Raw genomic sequence first — 25,431 nt, 5'->3', positions numbered from 1 at the left:
AGGCCCCGGGTTCCAGCCCCAGGGTGTTTCGGGTGGCACGCCGCCCGCCCGCCCGCACGGTGAGCGAGGACCCGGGTTCGAGCCCCACCTGCAGGGGGGAAGCTTCCTGAGCGGTGGAGCAGGGCTGCGGGTATCTGTCTGTCTCTCTCCCTCTCTAGCTCCCCTTTCCCTCTCGATATCTGTGTCCTCTCACCAGAATATATTTATACAGGCAAGCAAGGGGCGGCGGAGACGGCACAGGGGGTCTGCGAACAGACCCTCCCGCCTGAGGCTCTGAGGCCCCGGGTTCCATCCCCAGCACCACCAGCAGCCAGAGCTCAGCAGGGCTCTGGACTCTCTCTGTATCCATTTCTCTCATTAAAGTAAAATAAAGCAACTATGTAAGGATAACTAACGGGGGGCTGGGCTGTGGCACACATCGGCACGCGCGTGGACCCGGGTTCGAGCCCCCGGCTCCCCACCTGTGTGTGTGGGGGGGGCGCTTCACGAGCAAGGGTCTGCAGGTGTCTATCTTTCTCTCTTCCCCCCCTCTCTTTTCTCCTCGTCCTGTCAATTTCTCTCTGTCCCAGCTAAGAAAAAGCAGAAAGAGGAAATGGCCCCTGGGACGGTGGTTTCACAGTGCTGACCCTGGAGGCCAAAATCCAACCGCCCCCCGCCCCAGCACGCACTCCTGCGCCCACCCCAAGGGTACACCCCTGCTGCCCGAGCTGTCGCCAATGGTGGCCCACGCCCCCGAGGTGTCCTGGGATGTCGGGGGACACCGGGGAGCAGAGGGACGGGCGCCAGCCTCGGACCCTGCGCCCAAGCCTGCGGGGTCCTGAGCCCCACCTCTGCTCCCCTAACTTCTCTAGCGCCGCGCAAGGGAAGCAGGTGGCCCCGGGCCCAGGGAGCGCAGGCTGGCACGGCGGAGGCTCGGGGTAGGCGGCAGGCTGGCGCGACGGCCCAGGGAACCCAGCGCCCGAGGCTCTGAGGCCCAGGGTTCAACCGCCAGCAGCGCCGTCAGTCAGGGCTCTGGGCTGTCCCTGTACGTCTCTCTCGTGAAAATAAAACCCCACTAAATGGAGTTCAGGGACGGCAGACAGTATAAGGGTTCTGCCAAGAGACTCTCCTGCCTGAGGCTCTGAGGTCCTGGGGTTCAAGCCCCAGCACCACCATCAGCCAGAGCTCAGCAGGGCTCCGGGGTCTCTCTCATTAAAACAGACAAATAAAATACACACAAGACAGACAGACAGACAGACAGACAGAAGGAAAGGAAGAAAGGGGGGAAGAAATGGTGGCTGGGGAGACAGCACAGTGGCTAATGCAAAAAGACTTGTACGCCTGAGGCTCCAGGGGCCCCAGGTTCAAGCCCAGGAACCACAAGCCAGGGCTGCTCTGTGCTCTGGGAAAGGCAGGCCTGAGTCACCCGGCCCAGGGTGCACACGCCAAGGCCCCTGGTTCAACCCTCCCCGGCGGTACCATTCAGCCCGAGCTGAGCAGGGCTCTGGCCAAGGCAGACACACTAGCGAGCAGGGGCAGGGGCCAGGGACGAGCTCACGGGGCTCACGGGGGAGTGTGCATTTTGCCCTGCGTGCGGACCCAGGTTCGAGCTCCCAGCACGGCACGGGCACGGGCACACCACACCGACCGCGCCAGTGTGAAGCCTTCCCCATGGGCAAAAGTCCACCCCCACAGGGCGCCTCCATCAGGACCGTCAGCACGAGCCGCCTTGGGGGCCTCTCCAGGCCCTGCCCCCACTGGAGAGCAGAATGGCGGGGACTCCCCACTCTCTGCAGGGAGGCTGGTCGGCCTGCTCTGCCCCTCGGGGAAGACGGGTCCTGACGTGAGAGCAGCCTGGAAGGTTCCAGCTGGGACCATGGACTGTGAGCTCAGACTGACAGACAGGGACTCAGAGGCCACACGGGCCCTGGGGCGGATGGACATGGCAAATCGTTACTTGTATTTATGAATTTGCTTCATGTCTGGGAGCTGCTCTCCGCCCTGCTCCAGCTTTCTGGTCCTTTTTCCAACTCTGACACCATCTCCGCAGACAACACCTTTAGGCCACCTGCATGTTAGCTGTGGGGCTCAGGCAACAGTGACTAAAGTCACGGGCCCCTTGGAACAGACCTAAAATAGACTTCCTGCTTTCTTCACACACGGAGACCCCTAATTTCACCTGCTCTAGTCATACCTCTGGGTTCCTGGTTATTAGACAACGTGTTCTGCCTTAGATCTTACTGCTTATCAGCCACCAAGTTGCAGATGCTACCGTGATCCCGCCCTGACCTCCCTGGGCAGACGCCCTCACCCGTGTGTCCTGGAGCCTCACCTCCCCGGAGCCCTGCCCCACCAGGGACAGACAGACACAGGCTGGGGGTGTGGGTCCACCTGCCAACACCCATGTCCAGCGGAGAAGCCATGACAGAAGCCACAACTCCCACCTTCTGCTCCCCATAGAGGATTTGGGTCCAGGCTCCCAGAGGGGGAGACATGTCAGGGGAAGATGCCCAGAGGGCTCAGAACCCCAACTCCATCAGGACCCGGAGAGAGAAGAGGAAAAAGGGACACTCGGACGGAGTCACAGGTGGAGTGTGACTGAGAAGGGGAGAGAAGGCAGGAGCACAGGGGGAAATGGGCGAATAAATATCAATGTAGATAGTTGTAGAAAGAATAATCAGCCCGTGTCTGGGAGCTTGGGAGAAGCCCTGCAGTTTCCAGTGGAGGGAATGGGGGCACCGGAGTCTGGGGTGGGGACGGGGTGGAGTTAGACCCCTGTGATCTCATCTGTTTGTGAATCAATATTCAAGCACTAATAAAAAATTAAAAAGAAAAATAGAAACTGAAAAGAAAGTAAGGAGGCAGCACAGGGGTTCTGCAAAGAGACGCTCCTGCCTGAGGCTCTGAGGCCCCAGGTTCAATCCCCAGCACCACCGTCCGCCAGAGCTGAGCAGCGCCCTGGTTTAAAAAGACAAAAAGTCAGGACGCCCCCTGGCTCCGGAGGTGGCTCAGTAGATAGGGAGCTGGACTCCCAGGCATGAAGAACTGAGTTTTTTAAAAAACAAAATATATTTTTATTTTAATGAGATAGAAAGATAGACAAACATACAGAGAGAGAGAGACAGACAGACAGACATCAGAGCCCTGTCAGCTGCTGCTGAGGGTGGTGCTGGGGATTGAACCTGGGACCTCAGGACCCCAGTGTGAGGTCTCGAGTTCCATCCCTGACATCGCTAGGGGGGGCTCTGCCCTCTCTCTCTCTCTGTGTGTGTGTGTCCCTCTCCTGCCCCTCCAGCTCCCTGGCTCCTCAATAAATAAACCAGTCCACCTCAGGGGGACGAGGCTAGCAGAGGGAAAGGGGGGAGTTCCGAGCAGGCAGACAGCCTGGGGCAGCTGAGGTCAAGCACCTAGACCCCCGCCGCCGGGAGGCAGCCAGGGGCCCGGAACCCCACCTATGGCAGGCAGGCAGCGTCACCCTATAGGCCAGCCACCCTGGGGTGACTGACGCCTGGGTCCCCCCCCTCCGTCACCCCATTTCCAGGCGGGGCGGGCCCTTCCTGGTTCTGACCCTGGGGCAGCCCCCGCCCGCCGGCCCACCCGGCCCGGGTCACACTTACACAGGTTCAGGGGCGTCAGCTCTTCCCGGGCGGCCACCCAGGGGTCATCGATGGGGTCCCCGTGCAGGGCCCCCGGCAGCAGCTCCCTCTTGATCTCCACCCGCATCTGCTCGGGCTTCAGCTTCTTGGGCAGCGGGTGCGCCGCCAGGCCCGTGAACATCTTCCGGGCCGTGGGAGGCGGCGAGGCGGTCGGGGAGTGGCCCAGGGGGCTGCCCGGTGGAGGCGGCGGCGGTGGCGGCAGCTTCTTGGCCAGGGGCGAGAGGTGCAGGTCGGCGGGGCTGCGGGCATCCAGCGGGCCGCCGGGCCCCGCCATCTTGGCCAGGGCTTTGGGGCCGGGCCCGGGCGGGTTGGGGGGTCCGCCGGGCCGGGCCTGGGTCCGTCTCTTGAGGATCTCGCGCAGCGTGTCGATGGGGGAGCCGTTGACGTACCACTCGGTCACCCCCATCTGCCGCAGGTGCGAGCGCGCGTGGCTCGACAGCCCCTTGCGGTTCTCGAAGAACTCGCCGCAGAACTCGCAGCGGATGTCGCGGGCGGGCTCCGGGCCGGCGGCTGTGGTGGGGGACAGAGTTGGGGGGCGCTCGGTTAGGCGGGCAGGCACCCCCGGGGGGAGGGAGGAGGGGGCTGGCACCTGCGGCCATCTGGGAGGCGGAGGCGGAGGCGGAGGGCAGCGCTGTTCTGGGGGGTGTCGGGCACGCCCACGTGACAGTGTGCACCGGGTTCGAGCCCCGTCCCTACCTGCGGGGGTCTCTCTGCCTCTCTCCCTCCCCTCCCCCTCCCGAGTTCTTCCTGGGTCTGTCCGAAATACACACACAAAGAAGCAAAAGGAGACAGAGACTGGCGAAACACAAAGTTAGGGGCACGCCGGGCCAAGCGCACACGGCACAGGACGCGAGGACCCGGGTTCGAGGCCCCCGTCCCCACTGCAGGTGGGGACGCTTTATAAGCGGAGGCAGGGCTGCGGGGTCTCTCTCTCTCTCTCTCGGTCTCTCCCTCCGCGATGTCTGTCTGTCTGTCCAAAGATGAGAACCCGAGAAGCACACACGGGAGGTCAGGTCCCCCGGCCGGGTGGCGGAAGGAAGACGGCCCGGCCCCCGCCCGCCTCTCTCCGCGCCCCTCACACACAGCCCCGGCCCCTGCCCCCCCCCCCCCCCCCCCCCCCCCCGCACAGCAGCCGGGCCCTCTCCCTCCTCCGCCTCCTCCGTTCACTCTCATTCTCAGGGGGCCCGAGGGGAGGCCAGAGCCGGAGTGTGGTGGTCCCCGCTGTCTCCTCCCCGGGAGGGGCGCCGGGGCCCGCGGGGACCTACAGAAGTGGGGCGCAGCCGGCTCCTCCGCAGCGGGGGCCCAGAAAATGCCGGCGGCGGCCGCGAGGTCCTGCTTCCCCCAGGGGCCCGGCGCCCCCGCCGCCTTCAGCTTGGCCTTCTTGGCCGGAGGGGCGGGGGGCGGCAGGGGGCCGGCCGCTGAGGGGCCCGGAGGCGGAGGGGGCGCGGGAGCGGGGGCCGGGGGCGGCGGGGGCGCGGGCTGGGGGAGGCCGGCCCTGCGCAGCAGCCCGCGCAGCGCGTCTATGGGGGATCCCTTGGCATCCGGGTCGCTGAGGCCCAGGTGGCGCAGGTGGGCGCGGGCGTGGCTCGACAGGCCCCTGCGGGTCTCGAACCAGGCCCCGCACAGCTGGCAGTGCAGCTCTCGGGCCCCGGCACTATCTACAGCTGTGGAGACAAAACACACTGGGTTCCAGGCCGCCCGGCCCGGCCGCGGGACACCCCGCAGGCGGATGCTCTCCGCCCGGCCCGGCCCCTGCCGCGGGCCGGACGCCCCAGGGCGCGGGAAAGACCAGGTGGCTGGTGCGGGAGCCCCCGCCCGCCGTCCGCCAGCCCGCCGCCCGCACTCACTGAGGTTCAGCGGGCCCTCGGCGTCGGGCCACTGCGCCTTGGGGGAGGCCGGCCGGGGGCTGAGCGGCAGCTGCGGGCTCTGCTCGTCGGGATTCTTGCGGGGTGGCGAGCCCCCCAGGGCGGGCGGCGGCTTGCGGAGCAGCGGGGAGGCGGCCGCGAAGCCGGGCGGAGACTTGACGGCCTTGTTGACGGCGGGCACGGGCGGCGCTGGCGCGGGCTCTGGGGGCCCAGCGCGGCCCGGGGGGGCGGCGGGCGCGTCCTTGGGGGGCGCGGGCTTCTTGGCGGCGGCGGGGGCGGGCGGCCCCTTGTGCTTCACCAGCTCGTAGAGCAGGTCGATGGGCGCCCCGCTGCTCTCCGACTCGGCCACCCCCAGCTGCCTCAGGTGCGAGCGTGCGTGGCTCGACAGCCCCTTGCGGGTCTCGAAGCAGGCGCCGCACACCTCGCAGGTGGTCAGGCTCTGGGCTGCGGGTGGGCGGGGAGGGAGACACCGCGCTGAGAGCCTCGCTCTCCACAACAGAGACTCACGGAGAGACGCGCCGACGGAGACAGAGGCGGACACGGAGACACAGATGGACACCGGGAGACACGCAGAGACAGACACGGAGAGACACACAGACACACACAGATACATGGAGAGACACAGACACGCAGAGACAGACACGGAGAGACACACAGACATGCAGAGACAGACACGGAGAGACACAGACACGCAGAGACAGACACAGAGACACACAGACATGCAGAGACAGACACGGAGACACACAGACACGCAGAGACAGACACGGAGAGACACAGACACGCAGAGACAGACACAGAGACACACAGACATGCAGAGACAGACACGGAGACACACAGACACGCAGAGACAGACACGGAGAGACACAGACACGCAGAGACAGACACAGAGACACACAGACATGCAGAGACAGACACGGAGAGACACAGACACGCAGAGACAGACACGGAGAGACACAGACACGCAGAGACAGACACGGAGAGACACAGACACGCAGAGACAGACACAGAGACACACAGAGAGACACACAGACACGCAGACACGGAGAGACAGATACACGGAGAGACACAGACACACAGAGACAGACATGGAGAGACACACAGACATGCAGAGACAGACACGGAGAGACACAGACACGCAGAGACAGACACAGAGACACACAGACACGCAGAGACAGACACAGAGAGACACACAGACACGCAGAGACAGATACACGGAGAGACACACAGACATGCAGAGACAGACACAGAGAGACACACAGACACGCAGAGACAGATACACGGACACAGACACGCAGAGACAGATACATGGAGAAACACACAGACACAGATACATGGAGAGACACACAGACACGCAGAGACAGACACGGAGAGACACAGAGACAGAAACAGACACAGAGAAAGCCAGACACACAGAGAGACAGACACACGCAGAGACACAGACAGGCACACAGACACGGAGACAGACAGACACGCAGAGACAGACAGGCAGAGACAGACACACAGAGACAGACAGGCAGAGACAGACAGGCAGGCAGAGACAGACACGCAGAGACACAGACAGACACGCAGAGACAGACACGCAGAGACAGACAGACACGCAGAGACAGACAGGCAGAGACAGACACACAGAGACAGACAGACACGCAGAGACAGACAGACACGCAGAGACAGACAGACAGGCAGGCAGAGACAGACAGGCAGAGACAGACAGACAGACAGACAGGCAAAGACAGCACGTTCAGAGAGGGGCCGGGCCGCACCAAGACACAGCGCGGTGGCCCTGCCCTCGGCGTCTCCGCGTCCCCAGGTCCCCGCGGCCCGGGTGCGGCACCGGTGCGAGTGCGGATGTGGGTGCGGTGCGGGCACGGGCGCAGCGCAGCATGGCGGGGAGACCCCCCTCCGTCCCCGTCCCCCCACTCACCCTTGAGGTCGGGCAGCTCCGGCTTGCCGCCGCCCAGGCCCAGCCGGCAGGGGCCCTGCTCCAGGGGCACCCCCGGGACCGGCAGGCTCTTCTTGGGCAGCGCGGGCGAGCCCACTGCCGCTGCCACCAGGGCGCCCTCCGGCGAGCCCAGGCCTAAGGGGCGGGACACGCGCTCAGCGGGGTGGGGCGTGGGGACGGGGGTCTCTGAAGGGGCACCGGGGGTCCTCTGGGCCGGACGGGCCGCTGGGTGGGGAGGGGTCTCTCAGGGGTGTCTCTGGGGCAGGAGCCAGGCGGCCGCGTCGGCCAAGTGGGGGCCCGAGGGGGTGTCCGGAAAGTGGGGTGTCCTGAGGGAGTGTCTGTGAGGCAGGCCGTCTGGGACGTGGGGGTGACTCTGAGGGGGGTCCTGCAGCAGCAGGGTGAAGCACTGTGAAGTGGGGTGTCCCTGACCGGCAGGGCGTCTGTGAGGGCGGCATTTCTGAGGTGAGCTGTCTCGAAAGTGGGGTTCCCTGAGGGGCTGTCTGAGGCGCTGTCTCTGAGGGGGTGTCTCAGGGGTCGTCTCTGACGGCTGTCTCTGAGGGGGTTGTCTCTGAGGGGGTGTCTGAGGGGTTGTCTCTGAGGGGTGTCTCTGAGGGGCTGTCTGAGGCGCTGTCTCTGAGGGGGTGTCTCTGAAGGGCTGTCTCTGAGGGATCGTCTCTGAGGGTGGTCTCTGACGGCTGTCTCTGAGGGGGTTGTCTCTGAGGGGTGTCTGACAGGAATCTCTGACAGGTGTCTCTGAGGGGTTGTCTCTGAGGGGTGTCTCTGACAGGAATCTCTGAGGGGTGTCTCTGACAGGAATCTCTGAGAGGTGTCTCTGAGGACTGTCTCTGACAGGAATCTCTGAGGACTGTGTCTGAGGGGTGTCTCTAAGGGGCGTCTCTGACAGGAATCTCTGAGGACTGTGTCTGAGGGGTGTCTCTGAGGGGCGTCTCTGACAGGAATCTCTGAGGACTGTGTCTGAGGGGTGTCTCTGAGGGGCGTCTCTGACAGGAATCTCTGAGGACTGTCTCTGACAGGAATCTCTGAGGACTGTGTCTGAGGGGTGTCTCTGAGGGGCGTCTCTGACAGGAATCTCTGAGGGCTGTCTCTGAGGACTGTCTCTGAGGGGCGTCTCTGAGGACTGTCTCTGACAGGAATCTCTGACAGGAATCTCTGAGGACTGTGTCTGACTGTCTCTGAGGCGCGTCTCTGACAGGAATCTCTAAGGACTGTCTCTGACAGGAATCTCTGACAGGAATCTCTGAGGGGCTTCTCTGACAGGACTCTGAGGACTGTCTCCGAGGGGGTGTCCTGGAGCGCGGGGCGCGGGCGCAGGGTGAGGGTTCAGAGGTCAGGGGGCGCGGGCTTACCCGGCTCGGGCTCGGCCCTGGGCCCGTCCCGCGGCTGCGGCGGCGGCGGCGGCGGCGGCGGGGGCGGCGGCGGCGGCGGGGGCGGGGGCGGCGCGGGCGGGGCGGCGGGGCCCGGGCTCGGGGGGCCGGGCGGGGGCGCCCCCGCAGCTGCGCGCTCCCGGGCGCCCCCCGCGCGCGGCCCCGCCGCCGCCTTGCTCTCGGCTTTTGTCAGTCGGCACTGGGCGGTGGAGGCGGCCATCTTGGCTCCGGCGCACGCGGGGCGGCCGCACAGGCGGGAGCAGCCGAGCGCCGACAGCACCGAGCGCCGCCTCCCAGGCCGCGTCCAGGGCGGCGGGTCGAGCGCCGAGCGCAGCGAGCGCCACGCGCTGGGCGGGTCCCGGGATCGCGCGGGTCGGGGCGGCGGGTCCCCCGAGCAGCCCACGGCGCCCCGGCTCTCCGCCTGCAGCCGCCGTGCACTCAGGCCGCGGGCCCCGGCATCCCGGGTCCCCAAGTCGGGACGCACCAGAGAGACCCCCAGTGCTCCACCTGCAGCCGGGCTCCCTGATCCCCACATCACCCGCCCCTGCACCCCGAGTGGGACACCCGCTCCCAGAGACACCCCCAGTGCTCCACCTGCAGCCGGGCTCCCTGATCCCCCACATCACCCGCTCCTGAACCCAGCGCACCGAGTGGGACACTGCTCCCCAGAGAGACCCCCAGTGCTCCACCTGCAGCCGGGCTCCCTGATCCCCCACATCACCCGCCCCTGCACCCTGCACCCCGAGTGGGACACCCGCTCCCAGAGACACCCCCAGTGCTCCACCTGCAGCCAGGCTCCCTGATCCCCCACATCACCCGCCCCTGCACCCCGAGTGGGACACCCGCTCCCCAGAGACACCCCCAGTGCTCCACCTGCAGCCGGGCTCCCTGATCCCCCACATCACCCGCTCCTGCACCCTGCGCCCCGAGTGGGACACCCGCTCCCCAGAGAGACCCCCAGTGCTCCACCTGCAGCCGGGCTCCCTGATCCCCACATCACCCGCCCCTGCACCCTGCACCCCGAGTGGGACACCCGCTCCCAGAGACACCCCCAGTGCTCCACCTGCAGCCGGGCTCCCTGATCCCCCATATCACCCGCTCCTGCACCCTGCGCCCCGAGTGGGACACCCGCTCCCCAGAGAGACCCCCAGTGCTCCACCTGCAGCCGGGCTCCCTGATCCCCCACATCACCCGCCCCTGCACCCCGAGTGGGACACCCGCTCCCAGAGACACCCCCAGTGCTCCACCTGCAGCCAGGCTCCCTGATCCCCCACATCACCCGCCCCTGCACCCTGCACCCCGAGTGGGACACCCGCTCCCCAGAGACACCCCCAGTGCTCCACCTGCAGCCGGGCTCCCTGATCCCCCACATCACCCGCCCCTGCACCCTGCACCCCGAGTGGGACACCCGCTCCCAGAGACACCCCCAGTGCTCCACCTGCAGCCGGGCTCCCTGATCCCCCACATCACCCGCTCCTGAACCCAGCGCCCCGAGTGGGACACTGCTCCCCAGAGAGACCCCCAGTGCTCCACCTGCAGCCAGGCTCCCTGATCCCCCACATCACCCGCCCCTGCACCCTGCACCCCGAGTGGGACACCCGCTCCCAGAGACACCCCCAGTGCTCCACCTGCAGCCAGGCTCCCTGATCCCCCACATCACCCGCCCCTGCACCCTGCACCCCGAGTGGGACACCCGCTCCCAGAGACACCCCCAGTGCTCCACCTGCAGCCAGGCTCCCTGATCCCCCACATCACCCGCCCCTGCACCCCGAGTGGGACACCCGCTCCCCAGAGACACCCCCAGTGCTCCACCTGCAGCCGGGCTCCCTGATCCCCCACATCACCCGCTCCTGCACCCTGCGCCCCGAGTGGGACACCCGCTCCCCAGAGAGACCCCCAGTGCTCCACCTGCAGCCGGGCTCCCTGATCCCCCACATCACCTGCCCCTGCACCCCGAGTGGGACACCCGCTCCCCAGAGACACCCCCAGTGCTCCACCTGCAGCCGGGCTCCCTGATCCCCCACATCACCCGCTCCTGCACCCTGCACCCCGAGTGGGACACCCGCTCCCAGAGAGACCCCCAGTGCTCCACCTGCAGCCGGGCTCCCTGATCCCCACATCACCCGCCCCTGCACCCTGCACCCCGAGTGGGACACCCGCTCCCAGAGACACCCCCAGTGCTCCACCTGCAGCCGGGCTCCCTGATCCCCCACATCACCCGCTCCTGCACCCTGCGCCCCGAGTGGGACACCCGCTCCCCAGAGAGACCCCCAGTGCTCCACCTGCAGCCGGGCTCCCTGATCCCCCACATCACCCGCCCCTGCACCCCGAGTGGGACACCCGCTCCCAGAGACACCCCCAGTGCTCCACCTGCAGCCAGGCTCCCTGATCCCCCACATCACCCGCCCCTGCACCCCGAGTGGGACACCCGCTCCCCAGAGACACCCCCAGTGCTCCACCTGCAGCCGGGATCCCTGATCCCCCACATCACCCGCCCCTGCACCCCGAGTGGGACACCCGCTCCCAGAGACACCCCCAGTGCTCCACCTGCAGCCGGGCTCCCTGATCCCCCACATCACCCGCTCCTGAACCCAGCGCCCCGAGTGGGACACTGCTCCCCAGAGAGACCCCCAGTGCTCCACCTGCAGCCAGGCTCCCTGATCCCCCACATCACCCGCCCCTGCACCCTGCACCCCGAGTGGGACACCCGCTCCCAGAGACACCCCCAGTGCTCCACCTGCAGCCAGGCTCCCTGATCCCCCACATCACCCGCCCCTGCACCCCGAGTGGGACACCCGCTCCCCAGAGACACCCCCAGTGCTCCACCTGCAGCCGGGCTCCCTGATCCCCCACATCACCGGCTCCTGCACCCTGCGCCCCGAGTGGGACACCCGCTCCCCAGAGAGACCCCCAGTGCTCTACCTGCAGCCAGGCTCCCTGATCCCCCACATCACCCGCTCCTGCACCCTGCGCCCCGAGTGGGACACCCGCTCCCCAGAGACACCCCCAGTGCTCCACCTGCAGCCGGGCTCCCTGATCCCCACATCACCCGCCCCTGCACCCTGCACCCCGAGTGGGACACCCGCTCCCAGAGACACCCCCAGTGCTCCACCTGCAGCCGGGCTCCCTGATCCCCCACATCACCCGCTCCTGCACCCTGCACCCCGAGTGGGACACCCGCTCCCCAGAGAGACCCCCAGTGCTCCACCTGTAGCCAGGCTCCCTGATCCCCCACATCACCCGCTCCTGCACCCTGCACCCCGAGTGGGACACCCGCTCCCCAGAGAGACCCCCAGTGCTCCACCTGCAGCCGGGCTCCCTGATCCCCCACATCACCCGCCCTTGCACCCCGAGTGGGACAACCACTCCCAGAGACACCCCCATTGCTCCACCTGCAGCCGGGCTCCCTGATCCCCACATCACCCGCCCCTGCACCCCGAGTGGGACACCCGCTCCCCAGAGACACCCCCAGTGCTCCACCTGCAGCCGGGCTCCCTGATCCCCCACATCACCGGCTCCTGCACCCTGCGCCCCGAGTGGGACACCCGCTCCCCAGAGAGACCCCCAGTGCTCTACCTGCAGCCAGGCTCCCTGATCCCCCACATCACCCGCTCCTGCACCCTGCGCCCCGAGTGGGACACCCGCTCCCCAGAGACACCCCCAGTGCTCCACCTGCAGCCGGGCTCCCTGATCCCCACATCACCCGCCCCTGCACCCTGCACCCCGAGTGGGACACCCGCTCCCAGAGACACCCCCAGTGCTCCACCTGCAGCCGGGCTCCCTGATCCCCCACATCACCCGCTCCTGCACCCTGCACCCCGAGTGGGACACCCGCTCCCCAGAGAGACCCCCAGTGCTCCACCTGTAGCCAGGCTCCCTGATCCCCCACATCACCCGCTCCTGCACCCTGCACCCCGAGTGGGACACCCGCTCCCCAGAGAGACCCCCAGTGCTCCACCTGCAGCCGGGCTCCCTGATCCCCCACATCACCCGCCCTTGCACCCCGAGTGGGACAACCACTCCCAGAGACACCCCCATTGCTCCACCTGCAGCCGGGCTCCCTGATCCCCACATCACCCGCCCCTGCACCCCGAGTGGGACACCCGCTCCCAGAGACACCCCCAGTGCTCCACCTGCAGCCGGGCTCCCTGATCCCCCACATCACCCGCTCCTGCACCCTGCGCCCCGAGTGGGACACCCGCTCCCCAGAGAGACCCCCAGTGCTCCACCTGCAGCCAGGCTCCCTGATCCCCCACATCACCCGCCCCTGCACCCTGCACCCCGAGTGGGACACCCGCTCCCAGAGACACCCCCAGTGCTCCACCTGCAGCCAGGCTCCCTGATCCCCCACATCACCCGCCCCTGCACCCCGAGTGGGACACCCGCTCCCCAGAGACACCCCCAGTGCTCCACCTGCAGCCGGGCTCCCTGATCCCCCACATCACCGGCTCCTGCACCCTGCGCCCCGAGTGGGACACCCGCTCCCCAGAGAGACCCCCAGTGCTCTACCTGCAGCCAGGCTCCCTGATCCCCCACATCACCCGCTCCTGCACCCTGCGCCCCGAGTGGGACACCCGCTCCCCAGAGACACCCCCAGTGCTCCACCTGCAGCCGGGCTCCCTGATCCCCACATCACCCGCCCCTGCACCCTGCACCCCGAGTGGGACACCCGCTCCCAGAGACACCCCCAGTGCTCCACCTGCAGCCGGGCTCCCTGATCCCCCACATCACCCGCTCCTGCACCCTGCACCCCGAGTGGGACACCCGCTCCCCAGAGAGACCCCCAGTGCTCCACCTGTAGCCAGGCTCCCTGATCCCCCACATCACCCGCTCCTGCACCCTGCACCCCGAGTGGGACACCCGCTCCCCAGAGAGACCCCCAGTGCTCCACCTGCAGCCGGGCTCCCTGATCCCCCACATCACCCGCCCTTGCACCCCGAGTGGGACAACCACTCCCAGAGACACCCCCATTGCTCCACCTGCAGCCGGGCTCCCTGATCCCCACATCACCCGCCCCTGCACCCCGAGTGGGACACCCGCTCCCCAGAGACACCCCCAGTGCTCCACCTGCAGCCGGGCTCCCTGATCCCCCACATCACCGGCTCCTGCACCCTGCGCCCCGAGTGGGACACCCGCTCCCCAGAGAGACCCCCAGTGCTCTACCTGCAGCCAGGCTCCCTGATCCCCCACATCACCCGCTCCTGCACCCTGCGCCCCGAGTGGGACACCCGCTCCCCAGAGACACCCCCAGTGCTCCACCTGCAGCCGGGCTCCCTGATCCCCACATCACCCGCCCCTGCACCCTGCACCCCGAGTGGGACACCCGCTCCCAGAGACACCCCCAGTGCTCCACCTGCAGCCGGGCTCCCTGATCCCCCACATCACCCGCTCCTGCACCCTGCACCCCGAGTGGGACACCCGCTCCCCAGAGAGACCCCCAGTGCTCCACCTGTAGCCAGGCTCCCTGATCCCCCACATCACCCGCTCCTGCACCCTGCACCCCGAGTGGGACACCCGCTCCCCAGAGAGACCCCCAGTGCTCCACCTGCAGCCGGGCTCCCTGATCCCCCACATCACCCGCCCTTGCACCCCGAGTGGGACAACCACTCCCAGAGACACCCCCATTGCTCCACCTGCAGCCGGGCTCCCTGATCCCCACATCACCCGCCCCTGCACCCCGAGTGGGACACCCGCTCCCAGAGACACCCCCAGTGCTCCACCTGCAGCCGGGCTCCCTGATCCCCCACATCACCCGCTCCTGCACCCTGCGCCCCGAGTGGGACACCCGCTCCCCAGAGAGACCCCCAGTGCTCCACCTGCAGCCAGGCTCCCTGATCCCCCACATCACCAGCCCCTGCACCCTGCAACCCGAGTGGGACACCCGCTCCCCAGAGAGACCCCCAGTGCTCCACCTGCAGCCAGGCTCCCTGATCCCCCACATCACCCGCCCCTGCACCCCGAGTGGGACACCCGCTCCCACAGACACCCCCAGTGCTCCACCTGCAGCCGGGCTCCCTGATCCCCTACATCACCCGCTCCTGCACCCTGCATCCCGAGTGGGACACCCGCTCCCAGAGACACCCCCAGTGCTCCACCTGCAGCCGGGCTCCCTGATCCCCCACATCAACCGCTCCTGCACCCTGCACCCCGAGTGGGACACCCGCTCCCAGAGACACCCCCAGTGCTCCACCTGCAGCCGGGCTCCCTGATCCTCCACATCACCCGCCCCTGCACCCTGCACCCCGAGTGGGACACCCGCTCCCAGAGAGACCCCAGTGCTCCACTCCCCATAGCACCCCATAGACACCCCCAGCTACCAGGCGCAATCAGGCTCCCGGAATCCAGACATCCCCTGCCCTTGGTCCCTGCACCCCAAGTTGAGACACACCTGGGCTCCCCACGGGCTCCCCTATTCTCCACTCCCAGCTGGCCCGTGCACTCAGCCTGCCGGCCCCCGGCATCACCTGCACCCCAAGTCGGGACGCCCCATAGACAGCCCCAGCTCTCCACCTCCAGCCGGCCCGTGCATTCAGGCTGTGGGACCCCGGCATCCCCGGCTCCCCAAGTCGGGACGCCCCAGAGACACCCCAGTTCTCCACTTCCAGCCAGACTCCAGATCCCCCACATCACCTGCCCCTGCACCCGCTCCCCAGAGCACCCCATAGACACCCCAGCTCTCCACCTCCCGCCTCCAGGTGCATCCAAGTTCCCAGCACCCCTCTCTTTCACCAGAAGTCACCTCCTTGGGGTCAGCCCCAAGGGGACCCCGTTTCTAGAACATCTCCTCCGCCCCACTTCAAGCTCCACCATCGTTCCAGAGAATTCTCCCGTCCCGTCCCTCCTCCTCAGATCTGGGGGTCTGGGGAGCCCCCTGAGCCCAGCGTCACCGCTCACCCCCCCACGCCATCTGGGAGGACCTCAGCTGTCCCTGCCCGCCCCAGCCTCTGCCAACTTAGGGACCTTGAGGTGGCAGGGGGCAGCTTCCAACTCCTCTGAGTCACTCGGACCCCGACAGGACACAGTGACTGACCCTCCCCTGAATTAGATCCTCCCTCCCTCCCTTCCCTTTCCTTCTTCCTTCCTTTCCTTCTCTTTCTCCCTTTCTTCTTTTCACTCTATTTCCTCTTTCTCCTTCCTTCCTTCCTTCCCTCCCTTTTTTTCTTTTCTTTCTTTTTTGTCTTCAGAGTTATCGCTGGGGCTCGGTGCCAGCGCTATGAATCCACTGCTCCTAGAAGCTATTATTCCCATTTTGTTGCCCTTGCTGTGGTTGTTATTGTTATTGTTGTTATAGTTGTTGTTGTTGGCTAGGACAGAGAGAAATGGAGAGAGGAGGGGAAGACAGAGAGGGGGAGAGAAAGACAGACACCTGCAGACCTGCTTCACCGCCTGGGAAGCGACTCCCCCGCAGGTGGGGAGCCGGGGGCTCGAACCGGGATCCTCCCGCCGGTCCCTGCGCTCTGCGCCGCCTGCGCTTCGCCCGCTGCGCCCCCATCTGACTCCCATTCCTCTTCTTCCTCTCTCTCTTTCTTTCTCCCTTCCTCCTTTTTTCCTCTCTTCCCTCTTTCTTTCTTTCTTTCTTTCTTTCTTTCTTTCTTTCTTTCTTTCCTTTTTCTTCCTTTCCTCATCTCTTTCTTCCTCCATCCTTCTCTCTCTGTTTAAAGAGAGTTTGTTTTATTTATTTAATGAATGAGAAATACAGAAAGACAGAGACGTAGAGAGACCAGCGCCCTGCTGAGCTCCGGCTGATGGTGGTGCCGGCGACCGAGCCTGGGACTTCAGGACCTCACAACCTCAGGCACGAAAATCTCTCTGCTCAACCACTACGCCGTCTCCCTAGCCCATCCTTTCTCTCTTCCTTCCTCTCTCTCTCTCTCTCTCTCTCTCTCTCTCTCTCTTTCCTCCAGCAGGAAGACACTGGCTGAGGGTATACAGGTACCCCTGCAGTGGTGGTGTGACAGAAAGGAGGGGCAGGGCTGGAGCCAGACGGACACCCCAAAGTGGGCTCTGCCCCTCACCCCCCCAGGATACCCCAGACTCAGCCAAGTGTTCAGGCCACATGCCCAGACTGGGGGGGGTCACCCCCAACACCCTCCTTCTTCAGCCTTTCCTGGGCCACTCCCTTCTCCCATGTCGGGGGGGGGGTCTCTGGCATGGGGAACGGGGAATCTCATTTTATGGGGGGGCCAGGCATTAATCCCCTCCCCCCATAAAAATGAGAGAGCGCGCGAGAGAAAGAGCGGGAGCTTGAGAGCAGACAAGAGGAGTCAGCATCACAGCCGTACTTTGTACTTTGCAGGGTGGCTGAGTACCCTGTCCCCCCCTCCCCACCCCATCCCCCCCAGACCCCCTTACCATCTCCATAGGCGGGCCCGGGGTCCTCGGCCCAGGTAGGCGGGAAGGGCACCAGAGGGAAGCGCGGTGGCCGGCGGGAGGAGGTGAGGAAGCCACCGTTGCCGCCTCCTCCGGGGGGTTCTCCGGGCTCGCAGCCCAGGGGGCTGGGGGGTCTCTCGGCGGCCGAGGCGGCCAGCAGCTCTCGGAGGATGTTGATGGGCGACACGGTCAGCTCCCAGTTGGTGATGCCGAAATCTCTCAGGTGAGCCCGGGCGTGGCTGGACAGGCCGGCGCGAGTGTCAAAGCCAGCCCCGCAGAAATCACAGCGCATGAGGCTGAAGGTGCCGGGGTCAAAGTTGGCCACTGTGGAGAGAGGAGGGACACACACACACACACACACACACACACACACACACACTGCCTGTAGGGGCCGTCCCGTCCCTGGAGGAGAAGCCCGCCCTCCAGTCCTCCCCAAGGCCCCCCCCAACCCCCTGCTCCATGTCCCTCCCATCCACACCAACTCTGGGAAGCCTTCCAGGATACCCTCGCTTGTCTGTGTCTTTCTGAACAGTCACTTGACACATTCATGGGGGGGGGAGTGTGGGGGGGAGAAGCAGCACCTGGCTGAGCGCACACATTATAGTGCGCAAGGACCCGGGTTCGAGTCCCCAGTCCCCACCTGCAGGGGGGAAAGCTTCACGAGCGGTGGAGCAGGGCTGCGGGTGTCTCTCTGTCTCTCTCCCTACCTCCCCCGACTCTCTCCATTTCTCTCCGTCTCTATCGAATAGAGAATGAAAGAAACATGAATGAGGAGGTTTGTGGGTGTCCGTTACCCCTCAGGCCCCCAGAGAAGGGTCAGAACCTCAGCCCCCCCCCCCCCCCCCCCGCAGATCTAGTCTCCTGGGGGAAACATGCAATGGGCCTCTAGTTTATTTAGTTTTCTTATTATTACTATGCCTCCAGAGTCCTGCTGAGCTCTGGCTGCTGGTGGTGCTGGGGCTTGAACCTGGGACCTCAGAGCCTCAGAGACTCTGTCTGCAGAACTACAGTGCCAGGGGCTGGGGAGACAGCACCATGGTCCTGCAAAGAGATGCTCCTGCCTGAGGCTCTGAGGTCCCGGGTTCCATCCCCAGCACCATCACCAGCCAGAGCTCAGCAGGGCTCTGGGGGAAAAGTAATAATAATAAAAATAAACTCCCTCCAGGGTTATCACTGGGTTTTGGTGGCAGCACTAGGAATTCACCTGCTCTGGGCGGCGGGGGTGGAGGGGTGGGGGGGTTAGACAGCATCATGGTTCTGAAAAGAGACTCTCCGGGCCTGGGGCTCCGAAGTCCCAGGTTCAATCCCCACATCACAATGAGCCAGAGCTGAGCAGGGCTCTGGTGTTCCTCTCGGTGTCTTTCTCTCTCTGCATCTCTCTCAAAAATAAAATTAGCGGGCCGGGTGGTGGCACACCTGGTTGAGCACACATATTACAGTGCCCAAGGTCCCAGGTTCGAGCCCCCGGTCCCCACCTGCAGGGAGTTGCTTCCCAGCTTTAGGAGTGGCGAAGCAGGTTTGCAGGTGTCTCTCTGTCTCTCTCCCCTCTATCTCCCGTCCTCCTCTCTATTTCTGGCTATCTCTATCCAATAAATAAATCTTAAAAAAATAAATTAAAAAAGGGGGGTCGGGTGGTAGCGCAGCGGGTTAAACGCAGGTGGCACGAAGCCCAAGGACCGGCGTAAGGATCCCGGTTCGAGCCCCCGGCTCCCCACCTGCAGGGGGAGTCGCTTCCCAGGCGGTGAAGCAGGTCTGCAGGTGTCTGTCTTTCTCTCCCCCTCTCTGTCTTCCCCTCCTCTCTCCATGTCTCTCTGTCCTATCCAACAACGACAACAATAGGAACAACATTAACCACAACAACAATAAAAATCAAGGGCAACAAGAGGGAAAATAAATAGATAAATAAATCTTTATGGCAGTCGGGCGGTAGCGCAGCAGGTTAAGCGCAGGTGGCGCAAAGCGCAAGGACCTGTGTAAGGATCCCGGTTCGAGCCCCCGGCTCCCCACCTGCAGGGGAGTCGCTTCCCAGGCGGTGAAGCAGGTCTGCAGGTGTCTGTCTTTCTCTCCCCCTCTCTGTCTTCCCCTCCTCTCTCCATTTCTCTCTGTCCTGTCCAACAACAACGACATCAATAACAACAACAGTAACTACAACAATAAAAACAACAAGGGCAGCAAAAGGGAAAATAAGTAAAAATTAATAATAATAATGATAACGAAGAAGAGAGAATTAGGACTCCACTGCTCCTGGCAGCCGTCTTTTGTCCTTTTTCTCCTTCTTTCTTTCTGATGGGACAGAGAGAAACAGAGAGGGACAGAGATAGACAGACACCTGCAGACCTGCTTCCCTGCTTGTGAAGCGACTCCCCTGCAGGTGGGGAGCCGGGGGGCCCCAACCCGGGTCCTAACCGGCTGCGCACCGCTCGCGACCCCCCCCCATTGCCACAGGCTTCTTGCTGGTGGCCATTTTTCCCATTCTCCACTTTCTCTTTTTGTAGGTAACAGTTTTATTGGAAAACAGCCACACTCAGTCATATCCGTTTTAGAGGAACATTCGTGTTAATCACACAAAGAATAAACAAATAAAAACAACTACACAATTTACATTTTCTTTCTTTCTACCTTTTTTTTTTTTTACCAGAGCCCTGCTCAGCTCTGGCTTAGGGTGGGGCAGGGGACTGAACCTGGGACTTTGGAGCCTCAGGCATGAAAATCTCTTTGCAGAACCATTATATTATCTACCCCTACCCCACAATCACATTTTTAAAAACAGTTAATATTTATTTATTTCCTTTTTGTTGCCCTTGCTGTTTTTATTGTTGTTGTTCTTGATGTCATCCTTGTTGGGTAGGACAGAGAGACATGGAGAGAGGAGGGGAAGACAGAGAGGGGGAGAGAAAGACAGACACCTGCAGACCTGCTTCACCGCCTGGGAAGCGACTCCCCTGCAGGTGGGGAGCAGGGGCTCGAACCGGGATCCTCACGCCGGTCCTTGTGCTTGGCGCCATGTGCGCTTAACCTGCTGCGCCACCGCCTGACTCCCCCACAATTACATTTTTAAAAAACGTTGTCCCGGGAGTCGGGCGGTAGTGCAGTGGTCTAAGCGCACGTATCGCGAAGCACAAGGATCCCGGTTCGAGCCCCCGGCTCCCCACCTGCAGGGGAGTCGCTTCCCAGGCGGTGAAGCAGGTCTGCAGGTGTCTGTCTTTCTCTCCCCCTCTCTGTCTTCCCCGCCTCTCTCCATGTCTCTCTGTCCTAGCCAACAACGATGACATCAATAACAACAACAACAACAACAAAAAAGGCAACAAAAGGGAAAATAAATATAAAAAACACATTGTTCCTTCACGGGGTTGGGGGTCAGCTTACCTGGTAGCACTCACGCTTTACCAAGAGCGCGGAGCCAGGTTCCAGATCTATTTTCCCCCTTTCTATTTTATTTCATAGGGCAGAGAGAAATGGACAGGGAAGGGGGGAGACAGAGAGAAAATGAGACAGAGAGAAGGGGGCCGGGCGGTGGCACACCTGGGTGAGTGCCTATGATACAGTGCTCAAGGACCCGGGTTCGAGCCCCCCGGCCCCCACCTGTAGGGGGAAAGCTTCACACGCTTCGTGAGTGAAGCAGGGCTGCAGGTGTCTCTCTGTCTCTTTCCCTCTCTATCCTTCCCTCTCGATTTCTGGCTGTCTCTATCCAAATAAATATAGAAATATAATTTTTAAAAAAATGAGACAGAGAGACCCCTGCAGCCCTGCTCTACCGCTCGTGAAGCTTCCCCCCTGCAGGCAGGGAGCAGGGTCTCGAGCCCGGATCTTTGTGCACGGTGATGTGTGCATTCTACCCAGGAGACACTTTTATCCCGGAGGCTGGAAGGTGGGGTGTCCCGGGCACCCTCGCTTAGGGTCTCTGGGGAGGAGTCCGGGGTCCTCCCCCCACCCCTACCTTTCTTTTTCTTTTTCTGGAAGGAGAACCTTCGCTCAATGGCCTTCACGTCCTCGGCCGAGATGAAGTGCCGCACGTTGTAGCTCACGCCCACCCGGTTCAGGTGGCCTCGCACGTGGTTGGCCAGGCCGATGCCGTTGTGGAAACGGTCAGGGCAGTAAGGACACCTGCGTGTCTCCGGCCTCAGCCCCGCCGCCGCTGCGGGGTCCCCGGCCAAGAGTGCATCCAGCCCCAGGGCGCCGCCCAGAGGGGAGTCCAGCAGCAGGAGGTCCAGGGGGTGGGCGCCCCCCAGCTCCAGCCCCAACACCTCCTCCTCCTCCTCCTCCGCCTCCTCCTCCGCCTCCATCTCTGCGGCCTCGGTCAGGGCCCCGGGCCCCAGCCTGGACAGCTGGACCATTGGCACCTCGTCCCGGAGCTGCTGCCGCTGCCCAGGGGAGGCCACGGCCGCCGCCCGCAGGGCTGCCCGGAAGGTCCACTTCAGCTCCAGGGCGGCCGGCGGGGGGAAGATCCCGGCACTCTGGGAGGGCAAGTCCATCCTCTCTGCGGCTGTCTCCTCCTCCTCCTCCTCCTCCTCCTCCTCCTCCTCCTCCTCCTCTTCCTCCTCTTCCTCTTCTTCGTTGCTCTGGTACCGCTGGCCAACCAGGGAGGCCTGGAGCTCGGACAGGTGACCCCCGCTTTTGCTTCTGCGGGGCGGAGGTGGGTAGAGGGCGGCCGGGAAGGCGGATCCGCCCAGAGGCCTCGGGGGTGGGAAATCCTCCCACCTGGACGGCCGGTGGTCGTTGCTGGGGCGATTTTCCCACCAGGCTGGGGCCAGGAGCCACTCAGTCTTGCCAAAGTGATCTTCAGTGGGGCAGTGAGAGAACGCGTCCTGGCCGGTGTGGGGCCGGCCGACGGGGCCCTCTGCATCTTCTGGGGGACCTCCCTCCTCCTCCTCTTCGTCCTCCTCCTCCTCCCATCGGTGGCTGGTGTGCACCCTCTGGATGTGGTCCCTGAGCAGGCTCTCGTTGGGCGCGGGGAAGCCGCGGAAGCCACAGGCCGCCAGGCCCGGGGAGGCCCGGTAGGGCTGCCGGGCCAGGCCGGGGGGCTCAGTCCCCAGAGGTCCCCGGGCAGCCAGGCCCGGCGGCTCACGGCATCCCACGTGCCGGCCCGAGGCCCTGGGAGACACCCGCTCAAGTTTCTGGATCTCCTCCAGGATCTTCGCCCGGGAGGCCTGGTGGAGCTGCCTGTGTCGCTCCAGCGCGCCGGGGTCCCCGAAGGCCCAGCCACACTCACCGCAGGCCAGGGGGGCGGGCTGGATGGGGGGCTCCTGGCCAGGGTGCTGCCTCATGTGCTCCAGCAGGTGCTTCTTCTGCCGGAAGTAGATGCTACACTCTATGCAAGGGAAGACGGCCGGCTCTTCCTCCTCCTCCTCCTCCTCCTCCTGGTCCTCCTCCTCCTCCCCGACACCCTCCAGCACCCGGCATAGGTAGGGCGGCCCCAGTCGCTCCACCGACGCCTCTGAGTTCACCGTCCACGTCTGTGTGGCCACCTCCGAGGCCGGCCTGGGGGGCCCCCAGGTGGCCAGTTCCCGGATGGGGGCCCGGGGCTCCAGGACCCCCGCCGTGGCCGCGTCCGAGGTCTTGTCCAGAGGCAGGTGAGCCGTGCAACGAGGAGGCCTGGGTGGCCCCGAGTCCCCGGCCCCAGGGTGCCCTCCTCCGGCGGCTTGGAGCCACTCTGGGAACCGGGGGCGGCACTGGGGCCCCTCATCCAGGAGGGTGGCTGTGCTCTGGGGGTACCACAGCCCTGGAGGGCTGAGGGGTTTCATCAACGAGTTCTCAAACCTCCGGTCAAACGGGAGGCCGTCCCCAGCCTCGGGGGCCAGGGTATGCTCCCAGAGACCCCGGCCATCATCTGCGGGGCCTGGGAAGTGGCCCAGAAGGTGGCGGGTTGGGGAGCGTGGCCGGAAGTCAAGGCCCCCTCCTGCCCAGCAGCTGTAAGGAAGGGCCAATGGGACAGGTTAGCTGTGCGTCTCATCCTCCCTTTTTGAGACCTCAGGGTTGTTTTTTTTTTTTTTTTGTAATTATGGGGGGTGCAGGGGACCCCTAGACCTGCCAGGCACAGCTCATGGAATGTAACTGTCTCTCTTGTCCAGTCCCCTCCCCTCACATGATGTGGCCTCTCTCCTGCTCTTTACAAAAAAAAAAAGAAAGAAAGAAAGAAAAGAGAAAAAGAGAGGGGGAGAGAAAGAGGGGAGAGAGGGAGAAAGATAGGAGAGAAAGAGAGAGAGAGAGAGAGAGAGAGAAAGATAGGAGAGAAAGAGAGAGAGAGAGAGAAAGATAGGAGAGAAAGAGAGAGAGAGAGAGAAAGATAGGAGAAAGGAAGAAAGAGAAAAAAGGGAGTCGGGCGGTGGCGCAGCAGGTTCAGCGCAGGTGGCGCCAAGCGCAAGGACCGGCACAAGGATCCACAAGGATCCCGGTTCAAGCCCCCGGCTCCCCACCTGCAGGGGAGTCGCTTCCCAGGCGGTGAGGCAGGTCTGCAGGTGTCTGTCTTTCTCTCCCCTTCTCTCTCTGTCTTCCCCTCCTCTCTCCATGTCTCTCTGTCCTATCCAACAACGACGACATCAACAACAACAACTATAACAATAAAACAACAAGGACAACAAAAGGGGAAATAAATTTTAAAAAAAAGAGGAGAAAGAGGGGAGATGAAAAGAGAGAGGAGAGAGGAAGAAAGAGAAAGAAGACAGGATGCAGACAGAGAGAAAGAAAGGAAAAGGCGAGAAAGACAGAGAGAGAGAGAGACAGAGAGACCAGGTGGGGCGGCCCGGGAGGGGGAACAGTGGATAACACAACGGGCTTTGACGTCTGAGGTTCCGGGTGCCACCCCTGGCATCACAGGTGCCACAGAGAAACTGCTTCTCCCTCCCCTCCCCTCCCCTCCCCTCCCCTCCCCTCCCCTCCCTCTCTCCGGTGAATAAACCCATCTTACAGGGGAAGGAAACTCAGCCAGGGAGGCTGCCCCATGGAACCCTTGCATGTGCAAGACCCCTGCTTCATTCCCTGACACCAGACCAAAAGCAAACCGGCAGCCCAGGAGGTGGCACGGTGGCTAAAGACCTGGACTCTCAGGGCTGAGGTCTCAGGTTCGACTCTCAGTGTCGCAGGTGCCAAAGGGTGGCTCTGCCTGCCTCTCTCTCTCTCCCTCTCTCTCTTTCCCTCTACCCCCCTCTCTCTCTATTTCCCCCACATTACTTTTCTTTTCCCACCCCTGGCCCGTAAGTAAAGTCTTTTAAAATTTACATATATATATATATGGGAGGGAGAGCAGGTGGCAGTGGCACACATGGTTAAGCACACGTTACAATGAGCAAGGACCCTGCAGGGGGGAAGCTTCACGAGTGGTGGGGTAGGGTTGCAGGTGTCTCTCTGTCTCCCCCTTTCAATTTCTGGCTGTCTCTATCCAACAAATAAAGATAAAAAAAGAGGGAGAGAGAAATATATATATATATATATGGAGAGAGAGAGAGAGAGAGAGAGACAACAGATCCCCACTGAGCTCTGGCTGCTGGTGGTGTTGGGGATTGAACCTGGGATCTCGGCGCCTCAGGCAGGAGAGTCTCTTTGCGGAACCATTACGCCATCTCCCTTGCCCTTCTGTTCTCTCTCTTTCTCCTAAATAAATCAATCAGGCAAAAGAACCCCCAAACAAAGAAAAGTACAGCAAGAAACTCCCATCCCGCTCCCTCCCTCTGTCCTGCCTGTTTCCCCGATTCATTTATTTTGACAGGACAGACAGAGGTCAGATCGCTGGTACATACGGTGCCGGGGATCAAACCTGCCACCTCGGGCGCGCCCTCTACCGGCTGAGCCACCTCCCGGGCCCCCACCGCCTTGCTCTCCACTGGGGACCTGAACCCCCCTACCCCGCATCCAGCGTGGTCTCCTGTCATGCGAGACGGTGGTAGTTCTCTTTGCTGTTTTTTTTTTTCTTCCCCCAAGGCCCTGCCTTCTCCGTAGGTCTCACCCAAGGGGACAGACGCGGTCGTGGGTGCAGAGAGAGACGGGGAGGGACCCTGCCCACTGCCCGGAGCAGTTGACTGTAGGTCTGTGGTCACTGGGGTGCCTGCGGGAAGCCCACTCCTCTGGCCTGGCCTCCTGTCCCCTCTCTCTCTGTCTCTCTCTGTCTCTCTCGCCTCTGCCCAGCGTGGCACTCACCAGCTGCTGATCCGATCGGTGTCGGTGCTGTCATGGGGGGAGGCTTCTCTGAGGCCGGGATGGGACAGCCCATCTGCAACAGAGAGGGGAGACCCTGAGGGGCTGAG

At 63.7% G+C, this 25,431-nt stretch overlaps 1 protein-coding gene across 6 annotated transcripts in view; it reads right to left on the bottom strand.

The window, feature by feature from the left end:
- The window catches only part of WIZ (WIZ zinc finger), a 29,409-nt gene extending 3,978 nt beyond the window's left edge, over positions 1-25,431 (bottom strand). The window contains exons 1-6 of one of the 6 annotated variants that reach the window (XM_060182265.1): positions 25,325-25,431; positions 17,177-17,518; positions 7,422-7,574; positions 5,483-5,944; positions 4,901-5,299; positions 3,597-4,145 (exon numbers count right to left, since the gene is read on the bottom strand). In XM_060182265.1, the coding sequence (XP_060038248.1) occupies positions 3,597-4,145; positions 4,901-5,299; positions 5,483-5,944; positions 7,422-7,574; positions 17,177-17,518; positions 25,325-25,397 (1,978 nt within the window). In that variant the 5' untranslated portion in view covers positions 25,398-25,431. Of the gene's footprint in view, positions 1-3,596; positions 4,146-4,900; positions 5,300-5,482; positions 5,945-7,421; positions 7,575-8,806; positions 9,083-17,176; positions 17,519-21,131; positions 23,041-25,324 lie in introns of those variants that run through there. The other 5 variants (XM_060182266.1, XM_060182264.1, XM_060182263.1 and 2 more) reach the window with 5 other exon arrangements.

This window comes from Erinaceus europaeus, chromosome 23 (assembly GCF_950295315.1).
Source record: "Erinaceus europaeus chromosome 23, mEriEur2.1, whole genome shotgun sequence".
NCBI classification, from domain to species: Eukaryota; Metazoa; Chordata; class Mammalia; order Eulipotyphla; family Erinaceidae; genus Erinaceus; species Erinaceus europaeus.
This window is presented reverse-complemented; position numbering and strand designations above follow the sequence as displayed.